We start from the raw sequence: 18,952 nt of genomic DNA, 5'->3' as shown, positions 1-18,952 counted from the left end.
CTTACCACACGCGGTGCGGACCCCTGTGCGGTGGCCGGGGCTTACCATACACAGTGCAGGTAGGGAAAGTGGAAGGACGAAAGCAGCTCACAGAAGGCTCGGTCACTGATCCAGCAGAAGAGCGCCAGGGTCCACCAGAGGCCCGAGAAGAGGCCCAGCTTGAAGACACGCACATTGTCACACCTACACAGGGATCCAGAAAGCAAGTCCCCCTCAGTCTGGGGTGTCACCCACCTTGCTGGCCCCTTCTGGCTCCTCACACCGCCCCACCCCAGCCCCTCGGCCCTGGAGGTCCCACCCAACATCCTGTCACCCCACAAGCCTGTGGATGTGGATACCATACGTACATACACAGATGACTCCCAAAGCCGTGTTCTCCCCCAGGCCTCTCCCTGACTTGAGACTCACATACGCAGCTACCTTCTGGACATATCCAGCCATGTGTAACACAGACCTAGATTTAACATGTCCGTAATGAACTCCTGTTCTCCTACATACTCTGCCCCTCGCTGCCTCTGCTCATCAACTCCCCGCCCCGCAAGGATCCCTGCGCTCCTCAAATAGCCCCATCAAGTTCCCCAGACCTTAGCACTGGCTATTCCTGCCACCTGGAACGCTCTTCCTCACATAACCACCTGGTTCACTGACTCCCGAGGCTCTGCTCAAATGTCCCTCAGGAAACCCTTTTCTGACCACTGTTAACAATTGCACCATGGGTCTCCACCCCCTAAGTGACGCTCCCCCCCCCACTTCCTTCTTCTCTCCTCTAATTTCTCTGTGGGGATTATAACCCCTCTAGCATCCTCCATGTTTTCCTTGTTCACAGCTGGTCTTCCCCTGGAACAGCAGGGGACATACAGAAGGCTCCCACTATGTGCTGAATGAAAGAAAGAGCTCCCACATATGCCGGGACAAAATGTTTTTCAGTTAACAGCCCAGAGAAATTTCCATTGCCATTTCCTTTCCTTGTTCCTGAATCGTTCATAAAGGGGGGAGGGGGTGACCTCCAGTCCTAGGCGGGGAAGGCCCAGAGGCGGCTGGTGGCTGAGGGCCCTTCCCGGCCCTCCCTCAGGGTCTCCTTCCCTCCACGGACCGCTCCCAGGTCAGTCAAGCTCGCTCTCGGGACCCAGAGTCCAACGTAACATCTGCCCCCGAGAAGGGGCCACAGCTATTTGTTCATATTTGTTGTACAAGTGTCAGAAACCTGACTGGTTGGTACCTTTCCCAGCCGCCTGAGGAAGCATCAGCGAAACCAGGATGGGCAGAAGGTTCAGAAAGGCCTACTCAAAAAAACAAATACCCTTTTGGAGGAGAGCTAAATGTAGTCCTTGAAAAAAATTTTTGAAACAACAGTGGCCCAGGACTGGAGACACTAAATTCCTACTTAGCTCTGTTGAACGGCTCGCCCTCACAGAGGCTCCTCCTCTCTCTCGGCTCCGCTTTCTCTGCCTCCTCAGGTCTCAGCTTCCAGGGCACCTTCTCAAATAGACTTTCTCTGACAGCCCCCACCCCTACTACGTCGTCCGCCCCGTGAGTGCCTGCCATTTTCCTTCATAACACTCAACACAAACTGACACTGTCTTCACTGGTGTAATTATTTGTTGAAGGTCTAATATCCAAGTAGACAGTAAGCTCAGCGAGAGTAAGAACTCTACCTGCTTTTCACCAAGTATATACAGTGTATGACCCAGAAGAGGCATGAAATAAATGCTAGCTGAATGAATAAATAAAACAAGGAAGTAAAGGAAAATGTTAACTGGATGCCAGTGATCTAAGGAGCACATTTTTTCCCAGATTTTTTTTTTTTTTTTTTTTTTTAAACAGTACCCACGTTGATTGGGTACCAAATTCTCTGAATGCATGCTAGGCACTGTGAAAGGCAAAATGAAAAGGGCTCTTGCCTTGCTATTTTAAAAGATAAAATGAAAACAGACAAAAACAAGTGTCAACAACTATAGACAATCTGGTACAAGAGAACCCATGTACACTCAATTCAATTCAACCTAGAAACCTTGGCTTAAGGAACACCCCAGAACACAGCATGCTGGAGAGACAGAGCTTGTGTTGAGTGGCATTCTGTCTCTCTTGCCAGGGATGAGTCACGTGGGGGGAAAGCCCTGCAAAGTCAGGGTCTCAGGGTGGCCTGGTACTGTCCCTTCCTCTGTTGCTAGAGGGACAGGGCCTGCTACCTGCTGCTGACCAGGCCTATCTGCACCTGGGTCTTGCCCATACCTGGGCTCCTTTGGGTTTTATTCACACTTTTTAGGGCTCCTACCAAAATATCAACGTGAGATTAAATGAAAAAAGCAGATCAAAAGTAATATATACAACAGGACCCTATTATAGGATAAAAAAAAATCTGAGCTGCTATCTGTCCTCCTCTTCTTAACCCTTTGTTGTATTCTCAAAGTTGTCCTTAACAGACTCACTCCTATAATCGGGGGGGAAAAAAAAGCACCTACTTTAAAATATATTAAATGCAACTGAGTCACTTCATAATATGACAACACAAATTTCAGTAAATGTCTGCTCATAATCCCAAATAAAATGTTGTTGCCACATGGTCTGAGAGAAAGTTCAGAAAGGACAATGAAAATAAAAAACTAGAAACAAGCTCTAGCAACAAGGCTAATGAGAAACAGAAAGCTTCCCTAGCTCCTTTGAGCAGAGGGAGGATGGACGAGAAATATTTAGCTGCTACATTACAGATTATCGCTAATGTCAGCAGGGAAGGTCCTGGAAGGAAATGCAAAGAGCAGTAAGGGCATCCCCTGTCTGGGAATTTTATCAAGGCAGGCCAACAACCATCTTCTCTCTCCTTGTTGGGACTCGGGGGGAACTGGGACACAGCAGTGAACATAGGGGCCTTGTTCCTGTCCATGGAGTCTACATCAAGAGAAGGGACAGACACTAAACAAAAAACCACGAATAATTTTTTAATTACATTTGGGAAGGGTGCCAGAAAGAAGTTGGTGGTGCTATGAACAATTGAGCCAAACAGGTGAGTCAACGATGAGCCAGAAGTAAGCCAAGCAGGAGAGTCAGAGGAAGGGACAGCATGAACAAGGACCTGGGGAATAGGGAAGGTCAGAACAGCTAGAGGACAGAATGTAAGGGGGGAGCTTCGTGCAGGCCAGATCAGCAGGTGGGGGCCACGTTAGGATTTTGAACTTCATCCTAATTGCAAGGTCAGCTAAAAAAAGAGACTATTAGAGGTGCATAGGGGCCATATTGAGGATATTGAACTTGATGTCAGTTTTAATGTCAACTAATGGAAAAATGAAAGTGATGAGATGGGATGTTCAGGGAAGAAAGAGGGAGCAGGCTTCTGCTCTGCTTTGAGCAAATGGGTAAATGGTGCTTTGAGCAATGGAGGTCATGATCCCAGGTCATGATCCCAGGGTGCTGGGCTCAAGTCCTGCGCTGGGCTCCCAGCTCAGCGGGGAGTCTGCTTCTCCCTCTGCCCCTCCCCGCTGCTTGTGTGCTTTCTCTCTCTTAAATAAATAAAATCTTAAAAAATAAAAAAAAAAAAAAGGAGCAATGGAGCTTTGAGCATCTGCTTTGAGCAAATGGGTAAATGGTGCTCCCATTTGCTGGAAATACTAAGAGAACCAGAACTGGAAAAGTCAGATCAGGAATCTCGTTGAATTCGAGACGGCTGTGACAGGTGGAGTCAGAGGCTAGATGCACCGTGGTGGAGGTAGAAGGAAGGACAGAGTCACACACACACCTGGGAGTCATTTGCACGTGTTCGGTAACGAACGGCACAGCTGTTGATGAGATCTTCCAGGGCCAAGTGTAGAGGGAGGAAAGCCGAAGTGAGAGGTCCCCCTTAAGGGACCCTTACATGCAAAGGTGCGTAGCAAACAAGGAGCTCACGTGAGACTGAAGAGAAGCTGCCGCAGAGTAAGCAGAATCCCAGGCGGGTGTGGCGTCCTGGGAGGCATGGGGAAGAACGTGTCAAGGATGGGGGCGGTGAATTGTGCAAGCAGCTGAGAGAAAAGCACATAAGATACAGGAAGAACCGTCACTGGGCACACAACCCAGGAGGGCTTAGGTATCGAAGTGGGGCAGAAGCTAGATGGGAGTGGGCTGAAGAAGACAGGAGAGCTGAGGGACGAAGACCACTTTTACAGACGTTGGGCTGTGGTGCCTGGCTGGCTCAGTTGGTAGAGCATGCGGCTCTTGATCTCGGGGTCTTGAGTTTGAGCCCCATGTTGGGCATAGAGATCACTTACATATAACAGTAAGCACTTCTAAGACGTTGGGCTATGACAGATGAGAGAGAAAGGTGGTGGGTGGAGACAGACCTGGACTGAGCCCAGGCTGAGAGCTAGGTAAGATGGGAGAGGCTCAAGTGTTTTTACAAGCCAATGGGAAGGACGGTTTAAGGAGGGGTGAGGACCCAGTAGACTAGTTACAGGAAGGAGTAAAGTATGTATAGGAGAATGGAGGCAATGATCCACAGGCAGAAAGACAGACCCCGGCAGGAAGGAGGGATACTTCCCATGATGCTGCCACTTGTAAATGTAATGATGGAGACTAATGAGCTGCAGTGGGGGCTAGCTTTTCAGGGACAAAGATTTTTTTTTTTTTTTTAAGATTTTATTTATTTATTTGACAGACACGGCGAGAGAGGGAACACAAGCAGGGGGAGTGGGAGAGGGAGAAGCAGGCTTCCCCTGGAGCAGGGAGCCCGATGCGGGGCTCGATCCCAGGGTGCTGGGCTCAAGTCCTGCGCGGGGCTCCCAGCTCAGTGGGGAGTCTGCTTCTCCCTCTGCCCCTCCCCGCTGCTTGTGTGCTTTCTCTCTCTTAATAAAATCTTAAAAATGTTTCCCTGCTTAAAGGTCATACTCTTGAAGCAGAATTTATTTAAACCGCAATCTGCCCTAACCACTGTCTTCCTTCATTTGTTCTTGTTTAAATAGGAGTTAAAAATATTTTCCCTTTCCTTAAGCTACTTTCTAACAAAATTTTCGGCTAAAACATAGTATCAAGAGTTAAAATGAACTAGACTGCAATGAATTCTCCAGAAACATACCTAGGTTCTGCACATTCTATTCAATTCAGGCCGAATATAAGCCAGTACCGCTGGACTATTACAAATTCATTTCAGATCTCTTTATTGGCACTTTGTGTGTTTTCCAAAGAGCTTCAAAATCCTATTAGCGTTCTGAAACCAGCCTCTTATTTTTCCACTCCTTCAAGGCTACTGAGGAAAGCCAACAAGACAAGACCGGACAGCATCCTTCATCTGCCAACCAGTATTTTTAAATACTTCTTCAATCACCTTTGACCCTGCCTGGTCTGGCCGACATTGTAAGCAGCCCCCAGAGGCAAAGCAGTGGGAAGAATCATGTATCTCCTCCCAAAACAAAGACTGAGAGAAAGCTGTCCACACACTACACAGAGCGGCAACTCTCACACAAAGGAAGAGAGATCTGAGGGGCGCCTGGGTGGCTCAGCCGTTACGCGTCTGCCTTCGGCTCAGGTCATGATCTCAGGGTCCTGGGATCGAGCTCAACATCGGGCTCCCTGCTCGGTGGGAAGCCTGCTTCTCCCTCTCCCACTCCCCCTACTTGTGTTCCCTCTCTCGCTGTGTCTCTGTCAAATAAATAAATAAATAAAATCTTTAAAAAAAAAAAAGAGAGATCTGAGACTTCAGTTAAATACCATGTCCGTAACAATGAGAAAGTCAGGAATTAAAATGCACTGCTAAAGATGGGTACAAAGAAAAAGCATTTTCTGAGTACTACAATAAGGGCGGTGGTCTGATGTATTTTGGGGTTAAAGAAGAAGTCATGTACACACAAGGCTAAACTGTTTCTAGATATCAACCTGAACCTGAGTATAGAACTTTCCAAAGGCAAATCCTTAGGCAAATAGCAAAGGCTTTACCGGATAGGTTGCAAATAAGAAACGAAATGTCCGAGAGACTAGCACGGTCAACAGTATTATGCCTAGAGTCAATGTTGCCTTGTATAGAGACGTTTGTTTTTCCTTCTGTGTGTGAATGCAATAGCCTCATTAGGACTTTTCTTCTTATTCTCATATGAACAAATCTATTCTTTGTACAGAATTAAGTCTCCCAGGCTGGTCTAGGCACTCACCAGGTCCTTGAGATGTTCCTGCTAAGCTAGCTCAGATCATTGGGATGCACTGCATCCACTAACCAGCCGCTCCCCTCTTTCTGGAAGTGAGATCATTAACATTTTGAGCCAAACCATCAAACGTGCTTCCAATCCAACAGTCAGGAACTAACTCTACGTGAAGAGTCAAACTCTGCTTCCACACTTAAGGGCAGTAAAAAAAAAAAAAAAAAACAAGCCGGGAGCCTGGGTGGCTCAGTCGGTTAAGTAACCGACTCTTGGTTTCAGCTCAGGTCATGATCTCAGGATCGTGGGATCAAGCCCCGTGTTGGGCTCTGCGCTCAGCGGGGATTCGGCCTGAGATTCTCCCTCTCTCTCTGCCCCTCTCCCTGTTCGTGCTCTCTCTCTCAAATCTAAAAAAAAAAAAAGCTGGTGTGTTCCCAACCCAGGGACAGCCTAAGGGGCAGGCGGGAAAAACAAAGGCACCCACCTTCTTAGCTCTGCAATGAGCAGCACAGTGCAAGGAACCCCGAGGGTCATCAGAGAGATGTTGTTGATGGCGGGCTTGACAAACGCCAGGCATGTCGTGACGGCAGAAAGGACGCAGACCACCGCCTTGAACCTGCCCCTGAATCAATGAAAGCAAACCGAACTGTTAGCCAAGGAGCTCTTGTTTGTTTGGTGAATGCTGGCAAAGTACAGGAACTGCAGACGAGTGTGCAAGCTAAGGAGTTGTGCATCGAGTACCCGGAGTCTCAAACCCACTCACGCTCACGGGCTCAGGAATTCTACTTCTAGCAATTTATGCTTAGGCAATAACCAGAAATTTGACAAACATTTAGCCAGGAGAATGGTAAAATGAGAATCCATCTCAGTCCCCGAGGGTCAGATATGGATAACTGTTTTCTTAGTGTTACTTTTTTCTATACTTTTTTCAGATGTTTTACAGCAGGGTCTAGCAAACTTTTTCTGTAAAGGGTGAGAGTGCAAATGCTTTGGGTTTTGCAGGTCCTAGGACCTCCGCAGCTCCCTAAGTCTGCCCCTGTAGACAAGCGGTAAGGGAATGGGCGTGGCTGTACACCAATAAAACTTGATTTGCAAAAACAGGCAGTGGACCCATCTGGCTCACAGGACCCAGCTTGCCAACCCCTGTTCTACAAGGTGAGCGTGGAAGACTTTTATAAGAAAAACAGGGACCATTTACAAACCACAAAGCTCCCTAGCTTAAAAGAAAAAATCTGGGGTGCCTGGGTGGCTCAGTCAGTTAAGTGGCTGCCTTTGGCTCAGGTCATGATCCCAGGGTCCTGGGATAGAGTCCCACATCTTGCTCGCTGCTCAGCAGGGAGCCTGCTTCTCCTTCTCCCTCTACCTGCCACCTCCCTTGCTTGTGCTCTCTCTGTCAAATAAAATCTTAAAAAAAAAAAAAAATCCGTGTCTAGCACATACAGCTAAAAGTCTTAAGAATAAATTCTAAGACTGTCTATTTACCAGCAACTCACAGATTAGCGTGCATTGGTATTTTGTGTTGACAAGTTTTTGACATGACCCATCTTAGAAAAATACCATCCTCAGGGCACCTGGGTGGCTCAGTCAGTTAAGCAGCCAACTCTTGATTTCAGCTCAGGTCAGGATCTCAGGGTCATGAGATGGAGCCCCACATCAGGCTCCGTGCTCAGTAGGGAGCCTGCTTGTCCCCTCTCCCTCCTCCTCTGCCCTTCCCCCCACTCGTGCCACGCAAACATGTGCGCACTCTCGCCTTCTCTCTCTCTCTCTCTCAAATAAATAAAATCTGTAGAAAAAAGAAACAAGAAAAATACCATCCTCACACCCTTCAGTGGATGTACTTTCAGGAGAAAGAGTCAGAAGTGGCGACGTGATCCTGGACATGCTCCTTCTTCTCTCCCTGGGACTCCATTTCCTTATCTATAAAGTGAAAAGGCTGGACCAAATGATCCCCAAGGCCTCATCCATGACTGAAATTTAGGAGCACATGATTTTCCTGAAGTTTCTTTTATTCCTCATTAGCACAATTTACCTTGGCCAAAATCCCCGGAACAGGTCACAGTTGGGAAACTCATCTGAATGAAATTCCATTATAGAGAAATCAAAGTACACTGAAATCTCCAAAATACAAATTTATCTCTTAAATAGGAAAACCATTTATCATCAAGGTGCAGGAAATCATTGATCGAGCTGCCAACTTTCTGACTGGAATGAACAGGAAGTGTAGCCCTGAGCTTCAACCAGAGAAAAAATACGTATGCGGGAAAGGGTCCAGGCAGCAAATCCTCAGGAGAACTGTTTTCCTCCTGGCCTTGGCTGGCAACCCTCGCCACTGGAGGAAAGCCTGCCTGCTCCAGCCCGAGGTGGACGGCCCGCAGCTCCCCTCTCCCACCCCCATCATGCAAATGGCCCTTGGGGACCCACAATAACTCCTTTACTGGGTTTTGAGGTGCTATGACCTGTACCAAGGCTTTTCAGCCTTTTTAGATTGGATGAACAGTTAAAAAAAAAAAAAAAGAAAAAGAAAAAAGAAAACTTGCAAATTGCATTACTTCTCTAGATCAATGGTTCGGGAGTTAGTGAGGGCAAGAGTGTTGTAAGCACAGGTCTTCCAGGTGACAGATGTGTGCTCACTTGCTGCTTCCATCACTCAGTAGCTGTGGGACCTTTTGTCAAGTCCCGAAACCCTCCAAGCCTCACGTTTCCCATATGAAAATGAAGATCCCCTACCCCATGGTGTTCCTATAAGCATTAAAGCACTTAACATGGTCCATGGTACATGGTTCTGTGCTAGTAAAAATCCACTATTACTGTTATCATTCCCTTTGTGTGAGAATAAGTGCTATTTTAAATAATGTTACTGTGTGGGGCGCCTGGGTGGCTCAGTTGGTTAAGCGACTGCCTTCAGCTCAGGTCATGATCCCAGGGTCCCGGGATCGAGTCCCGCATCGGGCTCCCTGCTCGGCGGGGAGCCTGCTTCTCCTTCTAACCCTCCCCCCTCTCATGTGCTCTCTCTCTCTCTCTCATTCTTGCTCTCTCAAATAAATAAATAAATCTTTAAAAATAAAGTTATTGTGAATAATAGCTGCTCTCAGGGAAAACCTGACGGGGCTGGTGTGGCAATCCCCAAAGGCTCCGGAGGGCATTACCAAACAGTTCAAAGGCAGCAAGCCTGAAGAAACTCACTTTAAGGAGAACAGAGGCAGACACCGCCCATGTCGGTCCAGAGGGTGTGGAGGAATGCGCTTCAGGAAGGTGGCTGAGCAGACAAAACCTCAGCCCGAAGAAGTCCACACAAGTCACAGAGCCAGACCAGCCGACCCCAGGGTCACCAGAGGTCCTGGGGACAAGAGAGCTGGCCATGTCCAGGAGCGCAGGGTTCTGACAGAGTGTCGTCTTATCCATGACACCAGGCAACCCCTGGTCTCTGGTCGTGTTCTCCACTTCCCAGCCCATTATGGGCTCAAACTGGAACACGAGGTCAGGGAACCCCGATCACCCCGTCCTCCTCAATTCCCCCTAATCAAAACAGCCCAACACCATCAACATAACGTAACAAAGCTGCTACTGCTGTTACCATTAGCCACCCATTAGAGCAGAGGTTTGAACCCTGCCAGACCCTGTGCTCCTTTTCTATAGCAAATACCTGGTAACGCCCCCTTTACTCTTCCGAAGTGAGATGGCTTTTATGGATGATAAAACCTCCTTCATGATAACCATCAAAAACCTGTCCACCAACTTCCCTCAAGGGACACCCTGGTTAGGATCCACTGCTTTAAACCACCCTTTAGGACTAAAACATAACCTATGTAGAACAACTAGCCCATGATAGTCACAGGATTACAGCATCTGGTCCCGGAAGGTCCACCCATGTCCTTTTCTAAGTAAGGAACTGATAAGGCCCAGAGAGTCTAAGGCCCTGGCCCCCAGTCATCCAGCTAGAGCAGGATGGCCAGACCCCAGCCTGGTAACTCAGGATTCAAAACCTGAATTGGATTATAAAGTGAGAGCAAAATTGTAAAAATCACAGCAGGATAAATCTTTAAGAAATGGAAATAATTAGTCCTCATAGTTCTTTGTTCTTGGGGTTTTTTTTCTCAAAACAAAAATGTCTAGAAATTATTAATAACCATCAACAACTGAGTGTATGATGATTCTTAGGACATTCTAGGCAAGATAAAAAAATGCTTTTTTTTTTTTTTGACTTGCCAATTATTCCTATTTATACGGTAAAATTTAATAATTTCCCTGCTGTTCTAGACATTCTTCAAAACACTTATCCATATTAGCCATTCTTAACAACTGCTAGCCCTTACTGAGTCCTTACTCTGCACAAGACACTGTACACCTTCTAGGATTTCCCTCTATATTTCCAACCCCATAAGGTACCCTTAATATCTGCAGTTTACAGATGAGCTAAATGAGGTACCAGAGCTTTTAAAAAAAACAAACAAACCCTATCACCCAAAGCCATGTCCGTCTGATACACTTAGCCACCACGCTCTGTTGCCCCTTCTCCAGAAATCTCACACTGGAACTACTTTAATGTGTTTTTAGAAATATTCCAGCAAAGTCTAGATCACAAAAAGAGATGTTAACTTGGATAGATAAACCACATGATCCCTGGTCTAGAGAAATCCCTGTTTTGACATGAAGTTTTTGTTCTGGCTGCCACTTGGACTCAGAGCTGCACCTGTCCCCGTCCTGGGCAGTGAGGCCCACAAAAAGGGGTTTTGTCGTCTTGTTCTCCTTGTCACTGGCAAGTTGAAGGCGGACGAATAGAGTTGAAATCCTTATTTATAGTGTGCTGCTTTCCCATAACATATGCCTTATCTTCATTCGCATCTCCCATTCCCATTCTCTTCTTCAGTGCGTGTGTGTGTGCGCGCGCGCGTCTCAGAAATGCCAGGCAGAAATCTCCATGTGTCATTGGCAGTACTGGCAGCTAACTCTGAGCACTCGCCATGTTTCTAATACTCTACAGTGTGCTGCAGGATCCTCTCAAGAGAGGATTATTTACCTAATTTGACAAATGACGAAACAGAAAATGAAAGAGTCGAGACGAGCCACACCGTTTGTAAGCAGGGAACCTGGGATTCAAACCCAGGGAGTCTCCAAAACCAGGGACATGGACATCTGTGGTGCTCAGGGCTCCAAAGGACTCTCTCCAAGCTGAAGACAGTGTGGTCACGTCTTCCCAGAGAAATGGTGCCGGCAATAAAAAAAAAGTCCCAAGTGGTCACCTCTCTGTCCCACGGTACGGTTTCATTATTAAAGTTGGTAAGCTTTATAACTACATCCATTGCCCCATTTTCTTTTCTCCTGCTCATAACATTCCCTCACCCCTCCCGTCAAGAAATCAAAAAGACAGGGGCGGCCTGTGTGGCTCAGTTTGTGGTTAAGCATCCAAATCTTGATCTCAGCCCAGGTCCGGATCTCGGGGTCATGAGTTCGAGCCCTGTGTTGGGCTCCACACTGGGTGCGGAGCCTACTTAAAAAAAAAGAGAAATGAAAAAGAAAAAGATTCTCCACTATGAACACACACAAAACTGTCGCTTGGAATTTCAAGTGGCACCTCCAGAGTGCCACGAACAAAACCATTCTTCTGTGTGAGGCTTCTCACTCAGCCCCCAGGACTTGAAAGATCAGATCTAAGAGCAAAGAGATTCCTCAGCTCTCCACCTACCACCCACCAGGCTCGGGCAGGGATGGAGGTGACTGGTGGCCAACCTCTGACTCGACAGGAAAGGCCAAAGGTAAACGATGTTTCTCAGCCAGAGCCCGAAAGCCCCTCCTGCGAAGGCCCTCCTGACCTGCCTGGCGCTGCCCCCCTTCTCCACCTCACGAGGCTTTCTAAGCACCCCCAGTCATTCTCCCGAAGCCGGACAAGCAAGCACAAGACTAGACACCAAACCGCCCCAGCCAACCTGCCACACGCTGAAGCCTCCTTCCTCCACTGAGAAGGCCACAGCCAACCGAGACCGTATTTCTCCTGAAGCCAGGAATGCCCTTCTTGTCACCTCTTGTCAACTGCTGGCTTTCTCACTCTCATTTTTTGGATAAGTAACCTTGAGGATCCTTTATCTGCTCGATGATCGTCAAAGAAAACACTTTAATTCAAATCCTGCTCTGTACAATGAAGATAATACAGCTAGTTCATCTGAAGTATGTTTTCTCCCTACTTCATTGAAAAATGCGTTTTTATTATTAAAAACTAACATGTGCTCTTTGTTTAAAAAAAAAAAAAACTGCACAACAGTATAAATTAAAGGTAAAAGTGAAAGTTCTCTCCCCCACTCCCTCCCCCATTCCTTTTTTTTTTTTAAGAAATTTTTTTTTTTCACATGCTCAGCAATCTTTATTCAGTTTTTTTCACATGCTCAGCAATCTTTATTCAGTTCTGGGGGGGGGAGGCCTCCCTTCCCATGCTCCTGTCCCTCCTGCTCCCCCCACCCCAGGACTCTGTGGGAGTCAGTGTCCTCCTCTGTTGAGAGTAGGTCCTGGGGCCCAGAGGCCTGGTCTGGAGAATATTCAGGACAGCTGGTCCCTTAGTGGGGATGCCGGTCTTCTCTGTTGTGGGGAAGAAGGAAGGTGGGCAGAACTACTGCCCACCAGCACTCAGAGCTCCATTATCTCCCCAGCTTGGGTTGCAGGGTAGTGGGGGGTGGGGGTGTCCCCTAGCCTCAGCAGCCGGAGGGCCTCAGGGATCAGGTTCCCAGGGTAGTGTGAGAGAAGCAGCTCAGAGCAAGGGCTCCTGAGTGGGGGCTGTGGTAAGAGTTGTCATTGTGCAGGCTGAGTGGAGAGAAGTGGGTGGCCACATTCTCTTCAGAAAGGAACCGTTTTTGAAAGGGCTCCTGCTCTTCCTCCAGGCGCCGCTTGGTACTCATGGGCACAGCTCCTCGGAGAGGGGAGCTCACGTCCTAGGCTCGGGGCATCCCCGACGCGGCCCGTGGGTCACGCTGGGCCCAACCTGTGCGGCCTCGTTCCAGGGGCTGCTGCAGGATCATTTGGGTTCGGGGTCCTGCAGCTAAGAATTTTTTATTTATTCGTTTGAGACAGAGAGATACAGAAAGAGAGAGAGAGTAGGAGCAGTGGGGAGAGCAGAGGAAGAGGGAGAAGCAGACTCCCTGCTGAGCAGGGAGCCCATGATGTGGGGCTCCATCCCAGGACCTGGAGATCGTGACCTGAGCCAAAGGCAGACGCTTAACCCTCTGAGCCACCCAGGCGCCCCCCCTTCCCCCTTCCTAAGAATAGCCAATGATAGTGGCTGTTTATCCTCCTCCTCTAGTTATTTCTATGCGCACACAAAGACCTAGACGCCAAAAGAGATTAGTTAATTCATTCTACAGTTATGCTATCCCACACACAGTTCTACCATGTGCTCTTTGCAGCCAGCATGTTTTATGGACACTTCCCCACCTCCATCCATAGAGAACAGCCTTTGTCTTTAATAGCTCCAAAATTCCTATTCCTATTCACAGTACCAGGAACACTAGGGAATTCTTTATTTTCCTAGTACAGCTCTTCCCTGGGTACCCACAGCTTGCTTGATTGAATCCATGTTTTTAGACTATTTATCCATATATATATACATATGGATCCATATAAAACACAGTGTCCTACAGAGAAATATGTGTGGGTCATATGTTCTAGAAGCATTTCTCATCTCTATGAGGTTGACTCTCTTCAGTTCCTTCAGATATTAACAAACCTCATACAGCTCCTCAGAAAGGCTTTCCCTGACCAAACTCCAAATGAGCACCCTATGTCACCTCTACCTCCTTTCCAGCTTCATTTTTTTATCAGAGCACTTATCCTAACATTGTATTGTTTGTTTGTTCACTGATTTGTAGCCTCCCCAACTTCAGTATGAGCTCACTGAAGGCAGAGGCTCTATTGTTTTGTTTAGTGCTATATCCCAGTGTCTGGAAAAAATGCATAGTAAGTGTTCAAAAAAATATTTACTGGATGAATAACCATATAAGCATCCCTTCCTGAAATTCTAGATTTCTAGCTTGGAGGGTGTGTGTGTGTGTAGATCTCAGCAGAGGGAAAACCAATACCATTTGACAATCATGGGATCTACAGCTACAAGAACCAATTCCTTAATGGAATTCTACTATAAACTTATCAAATGGTAGAATTGGATTGGACTCAAGGAAATGTTCTAGCAGAAAATCAAAGGTCTCTGAACTACCATTCAGTAATTTCTCCGCCACTGAAAATCTTTCCACTTTTGTTCATATCCTATAAGGGAGACATTTGACCGTTTACCCCTAATATCCTATAAATTCTTTGCCAAGCATATTAAAATTCCCTCTTTCGTCAGTTGACGGTCTAAAAGAATAACAATCCGGGGATATTAAACAAGTATCTGATAAGCTCATCATAAGGGGAGGCTCCATTGTGTGCTGTTTTCCTGATACATACATGGAGATGTTGGGTGCTGCACTGAGCAGTAAATACAAAACTGTTTAACACAAGCTTACCTGTCATTCCGAAAGACCTTTGGTAGATACCTTCTGGGGAACCACATGGCCAGAGCACACATCAGAACCCAAAGGATTGCAAGTTCATCGAGCATCTGACCCAAGAAACTTAGGGTTGCATGGAAGTAGACGGATCCAATTCCTAGAATCAATTACAACCAATTAAAAAAAGGTCACCACAGAAGAACGGACCCACAAATCCAACACACTGCTGAAGGCCAGCCATTCGACCAACCACGGTCACAATCACCAGATCACACTCTCACTGAAAGAAGAAGCTGAAGAAAGAAACACACACCACCTAGACAGGCAGCCTTGAAGCCTAGAAAGAGGATTGCAAGCAGGGCCCCAAGATCAGCACATCAGAGCTTGAATAATGCCAGTTAAACACTCTGTCCTCCTCCAGGAGGCTTCGGGGAAAGAGGCTTTCAATAAAAATCAACATTCTCTCACTGTTAAGATTTCCCAATCTGCCTGTGGAAGGAAATGGAAATTATACAAGCATTTCCCAGAACAATGAAGGATCAAACATCTAAAAATTTTTTTTTTCTCGTTTTGATCCACTAGACTAAAGTCTCATCAGAGCTCAATCGCTTTTGTGTGATTTTCTTCAGAAGTCCTCAGAAAACAGCGCTGGCACAGCCACAACAGCTGTTAGAGAAATAAGCCCTCACGTGCCATTAAGTGATCGCTGGCGTCACCCCGGGTGTCCAGCCCGTGTCCAGAGGCGTCCTCCTTCTGGCATCAAAGCAAAAATAAAAGTTCGCTAAGATGTCAGAGTGACTTTGGTTTACAAAACATCATGTTCAAATAGGACAGGAAGTGTGCGGAATTCCATTTCCTCCCTCTCAGCCCCTGCTCGAACACGAATCCACTTACCCACTACAACTAAGAGCGTCCATATTAGGTAGATCCCACTGTTGAAGCATGTTGCGTACTGGCGAAATAAACACATGCAGATGGGCGGTAAAACGAAAAATAAGACGTTGCTGATCTGGGGGGAGGGAGGGGGGGTGGAAAATGAAAAGATGAATATTAAGGGGCAAAAAAATAAAGCAGCATGTTCCAAATATGAGCTTTGCAAACTGGGATGAATGTGGCCACACGTCTTATTTAAGTTCTTACATCTCTTTTTTTTTTTTTTTTTTTTTTTAACTGCAGATACAGGGAAATTTAAGCCTTCTTTATGGCCATTTGGGGGATTCTTCCCATCTCTCTGCAGCATTTTAATAGCTGCTCCCATGATCAGTCTATGAAAGCTGCCCAACCCCCTCTCTGGATTCCAAGAATCTTCTTTTTTGTGCACAAGACTAACTGTGAAGCATTTTGATCTACTTGCACATACATTTTTAAAGGTAAGGCCCACACTAAGTAATGGTAAAAAAAATCTTAATATGGAGGTGAGTACTAGACATCCCAGCTCCCCAAAATTTTCTGCTAGCAAGGCCAGCTCTTTTCTCCAGCGCCCACACAAAGGCAGGATGCTTCCAGGGTCTGCCTTTGTCAATTTCTTCCCCTAATCAAATCTATTTTTAGGTAAAGATCAAACTTTCAGATTTTACTGTGGATTTAAGCCTGTTATCGGCGGGGGAGGAGGGCAGTTGGCTTTTCAAAAAAATGTATCTTCTCTAATATATTCAAATTACTGTCATTTCAACACCTAATCACTATTTAAATATCATTAACGAGGTATCTTCCATTCTGTTGTTCACATAAAGCTGAGTGAACTTCATAATTAACAGCCTGTCTCCATCTGAACCAGCCGTATTCCACATGCTTAACAACTACAGGTGCCTAGTGATGACCATACTGGCCCACGTAACTCTGGAACCTCCCCTCTAGTTTTTGTTTTTATTTTTTTGTGTGTGTCTTTTTGTTTTTAGGAGGTCACAGCCAGCTCCCCTTTTTGTTTTCCCAATTTTTTTTAAATCAAGGGAAAATTCACATCACACAAAATTAACCATTTTAGAGTATACAATTCCATGTCATTAAATGCCCTCAGAATATGCAACCATCACCTCTGTCTAGTTTTTTTTTTTTTTTTTAAGATTTTATTTATTTATTTGACAGAGAGAGACAGCGAGAGAGGGAACACAAGCAGCGGGAGTGGGAGAGGGAGAAGCAGGCTTCCCGCCGAGCAGGGAGCCCGATGCCGGGGCTCGATCCCAGGACTCCAGAATCATGACCTGAGCCGAAGGCAGATGCTTAATGACTGAGCCACCGAGGCACCCTTCTTTGATAACTTTTAAAGATTTTATTTATTTATTTGACAGAGAGAGACAGCAAGAGAGGGAACACAAGCAGGGGGAGTGGGAGAGGAAGAAGCAGGCCTCCCGTGGAGCAGGGAGCCCGATGCGGGGCTCGATCCCAGGACCCTGGGATCATGACCCGAGCCGAAGGCAGATGCTTAACGACTGAGCCACCCAGGCGCCCCACCTCTGTCTAGTTCTAAAACCTTTTTATCACCCTCAAAAAGAAATCCTATACCCATTAAGCAGGTACTTTCTGCTCCCCCTCCCCCACCCCCTCACCCCCCTCCCTCAGCCCCTGGCAACTGCTAATCTGCTTTCTGTGTCTGAGTTTACCTATTCTGGGTATGTCATGAAAATGGAATCACACACTCTAGGACCTTTGTGTCTGGCTTCTTTCACTTAGCACAACGGGTCTGCAGTTCATCCACACTGTGGCACATACAGTACTTCCTGCCTTTTTGTGGCCAAATAATATTCCATCGTCTGAAGACCACACTGTTCATCCATTCACTCATCGATGGATTGTTGTGAACAGGGCTGCTATGAACATTCACATACACGTTTTTGAGGATTTGTTTTCTTCTGGGCGTATGCCCAAGCTGGTATTGCTGGATCCAATGGTAACTCCATGTTTAACTCGGTGAGGAACCACCAAGCTGTTTCCCACAGTGGCTGGACCACGTTACCTTCCCACCAGTCATGTACAGGGATTCTAGTATCTCTACCACTCTGCCAACACGTGTGCCTTGTCAGCAGTAAGCTGTCGGTCGTTATTACTATCACAGCCTTTAACCTTCCAAGGAATCACTTAAAGGACGAGAGATCTTCAGGGGTAAACATGAGAGCATTTCAAGACCATCCCCTGTTTGACAAGGGGCAATGCGTGAGCACCCAGAAGGGCTCCCCAGGCTGGCCGAGGTCAAAGAGGCAATCACCCACAGAGCAGTGACCCACACTGAGCTGTTTCCCCTGCCCAGAGCTGATTTTCCCCTCCAAGCCCCCCCAGCCACACTCTGACCTCCTTGGCTTAACTCCTCACTGGTTCTCTAAAAATTCTGACTTATCCCACATTGCACACCTGTGATGTGATTTAAATGTGGCTCCTTTTGTTAAGCAGAGAAGGAAGGAAAGGGAGAAGGGAAAATGGAATTATTATACCAGAGGTAACTCAAAACCTGATCTTTCTCCTTTCTTAGACATAAATGTGTTCTCCTGTTTCATTCTGTAATTTTTTAAAGTCCCCTTGCCATCCTCCTCCCGAGGGATAATGGTTATCCTCAGATTCACAGCCTTCGAGTCATCTTCCTTGCATTTATGTGAATACATATATATCACATATAATAACATTATCGCTCTGCCTTCAACAATAGGCTACGCAAACCTTTCCCCCCTAGTTCAGATAGATTGACCTCATTTGCTGTAAGCGCCACACATGCGAGCGGTTTATCTAGTCCCTCCCCAGGGGAAGGAGCCCCAGTGTACAGCCCCTCCTACAAAGTTAGGCGGGTAGGACTGGGTTTGCTTTCTACCCCGTCTTCATTGCCTCAAGTCCTTGCAATCTCCCTTACAAGTGCAACCATCTCCTGCCAAGCCGACTCCCAACAAGCTCTGTTGACTTGTGTTCTTCACTTTTTTTTTCTTTTCAAATTTGTATTTAAATTCTAGGTAACATACGGTGCAATGCTGGTTTCTGTGTTAATCACGTTTAAATGTTTAGACACTACTCACAAAGGCATGAAGTCGTTCATTACACCTGCGGGAAAGTCATGGGACTTCAAACATTTTTTTCTTAATGCACATATTAAGGAGTCCAACTTAGAAGCACCATTTGAACATCTCCCAGATAACAGGGAAATCACCTTATTGCCTCTCCGTAGCCCTGCTACCAATGACGGCCGGCCTCTACCATGCCTTTTATTTATTTATTTATTTTAAAGTATGTTAGTCACCATACATTACATCATGAGTTCTTGATGTAGTGTTCCATGATTCATTGTTTGTGCATAACACCCAGTGCTCCATGCAGAATGTGCCCTCCTCAATACCCACCACCAGGCTAACCCATCCTCCCACCCCCCTCCCCTCTAGAACCCTCAGTTTGTTTCTCAGAGTCCATAGT

The 18,952-nt window shown here is 46.6% G+C and overlaps 1 protein-coding gene and 1 pseudogene across 1 annotated transcript in view; both read right to left on the bottom strand.

Annotated features, from left to right (window-relative positions):
- ACER2 (alkaline ceramidase 2) overlaps positions 1-18,952 on the bottom strand; it is a 29,879-nt gene that overhangs the window by 5,740 nt on the left and 5,187 nt on the right. The window contains exons 2-5 of the mRNA XM_044920453.1: positions 15,461-15,575; positions 14,582-14,723; positions 6,580-6,717; positions 46-183 (exon numbers count right to left, since the gene is read on the bottom strand). Of these exons, the coding sequence (XP_044776388.1) occupies positions 46-183; positions 6,580-6,717; positions 14,582-14,723; positions 15,461-15,575 (533 nt within the window). The remainder of the gene's footprint in view (positions 1-45; positions 184-6,579; positions 6,718-14,581; positions 14,724-15,460; positions 15,576-18,952) is intronic.
- Positions 12,477-13,103, bottom strand: LOC110573804 (annotated as a pseudogene).

Source organism: Neomonachus schauinslandi, chromosome 13 (genome assembly GCF_002201575.2).
Source record: "Neomonachus schauinslandi chromosome 13, ASM220157v2, whole genome shotgun sequence".
Lineage (NCBI taxonomy): Eukaryota > Metazoa > Chordata > Mammalia > Carnivora > Phocidae > Neomonachus > Neomonachus schauinslandi.
The sequence above is the reverse complement of the archived record's forward strand: the minus strand, read 5'-3'. Positions and strand labels throughout refer to the sequence as shown.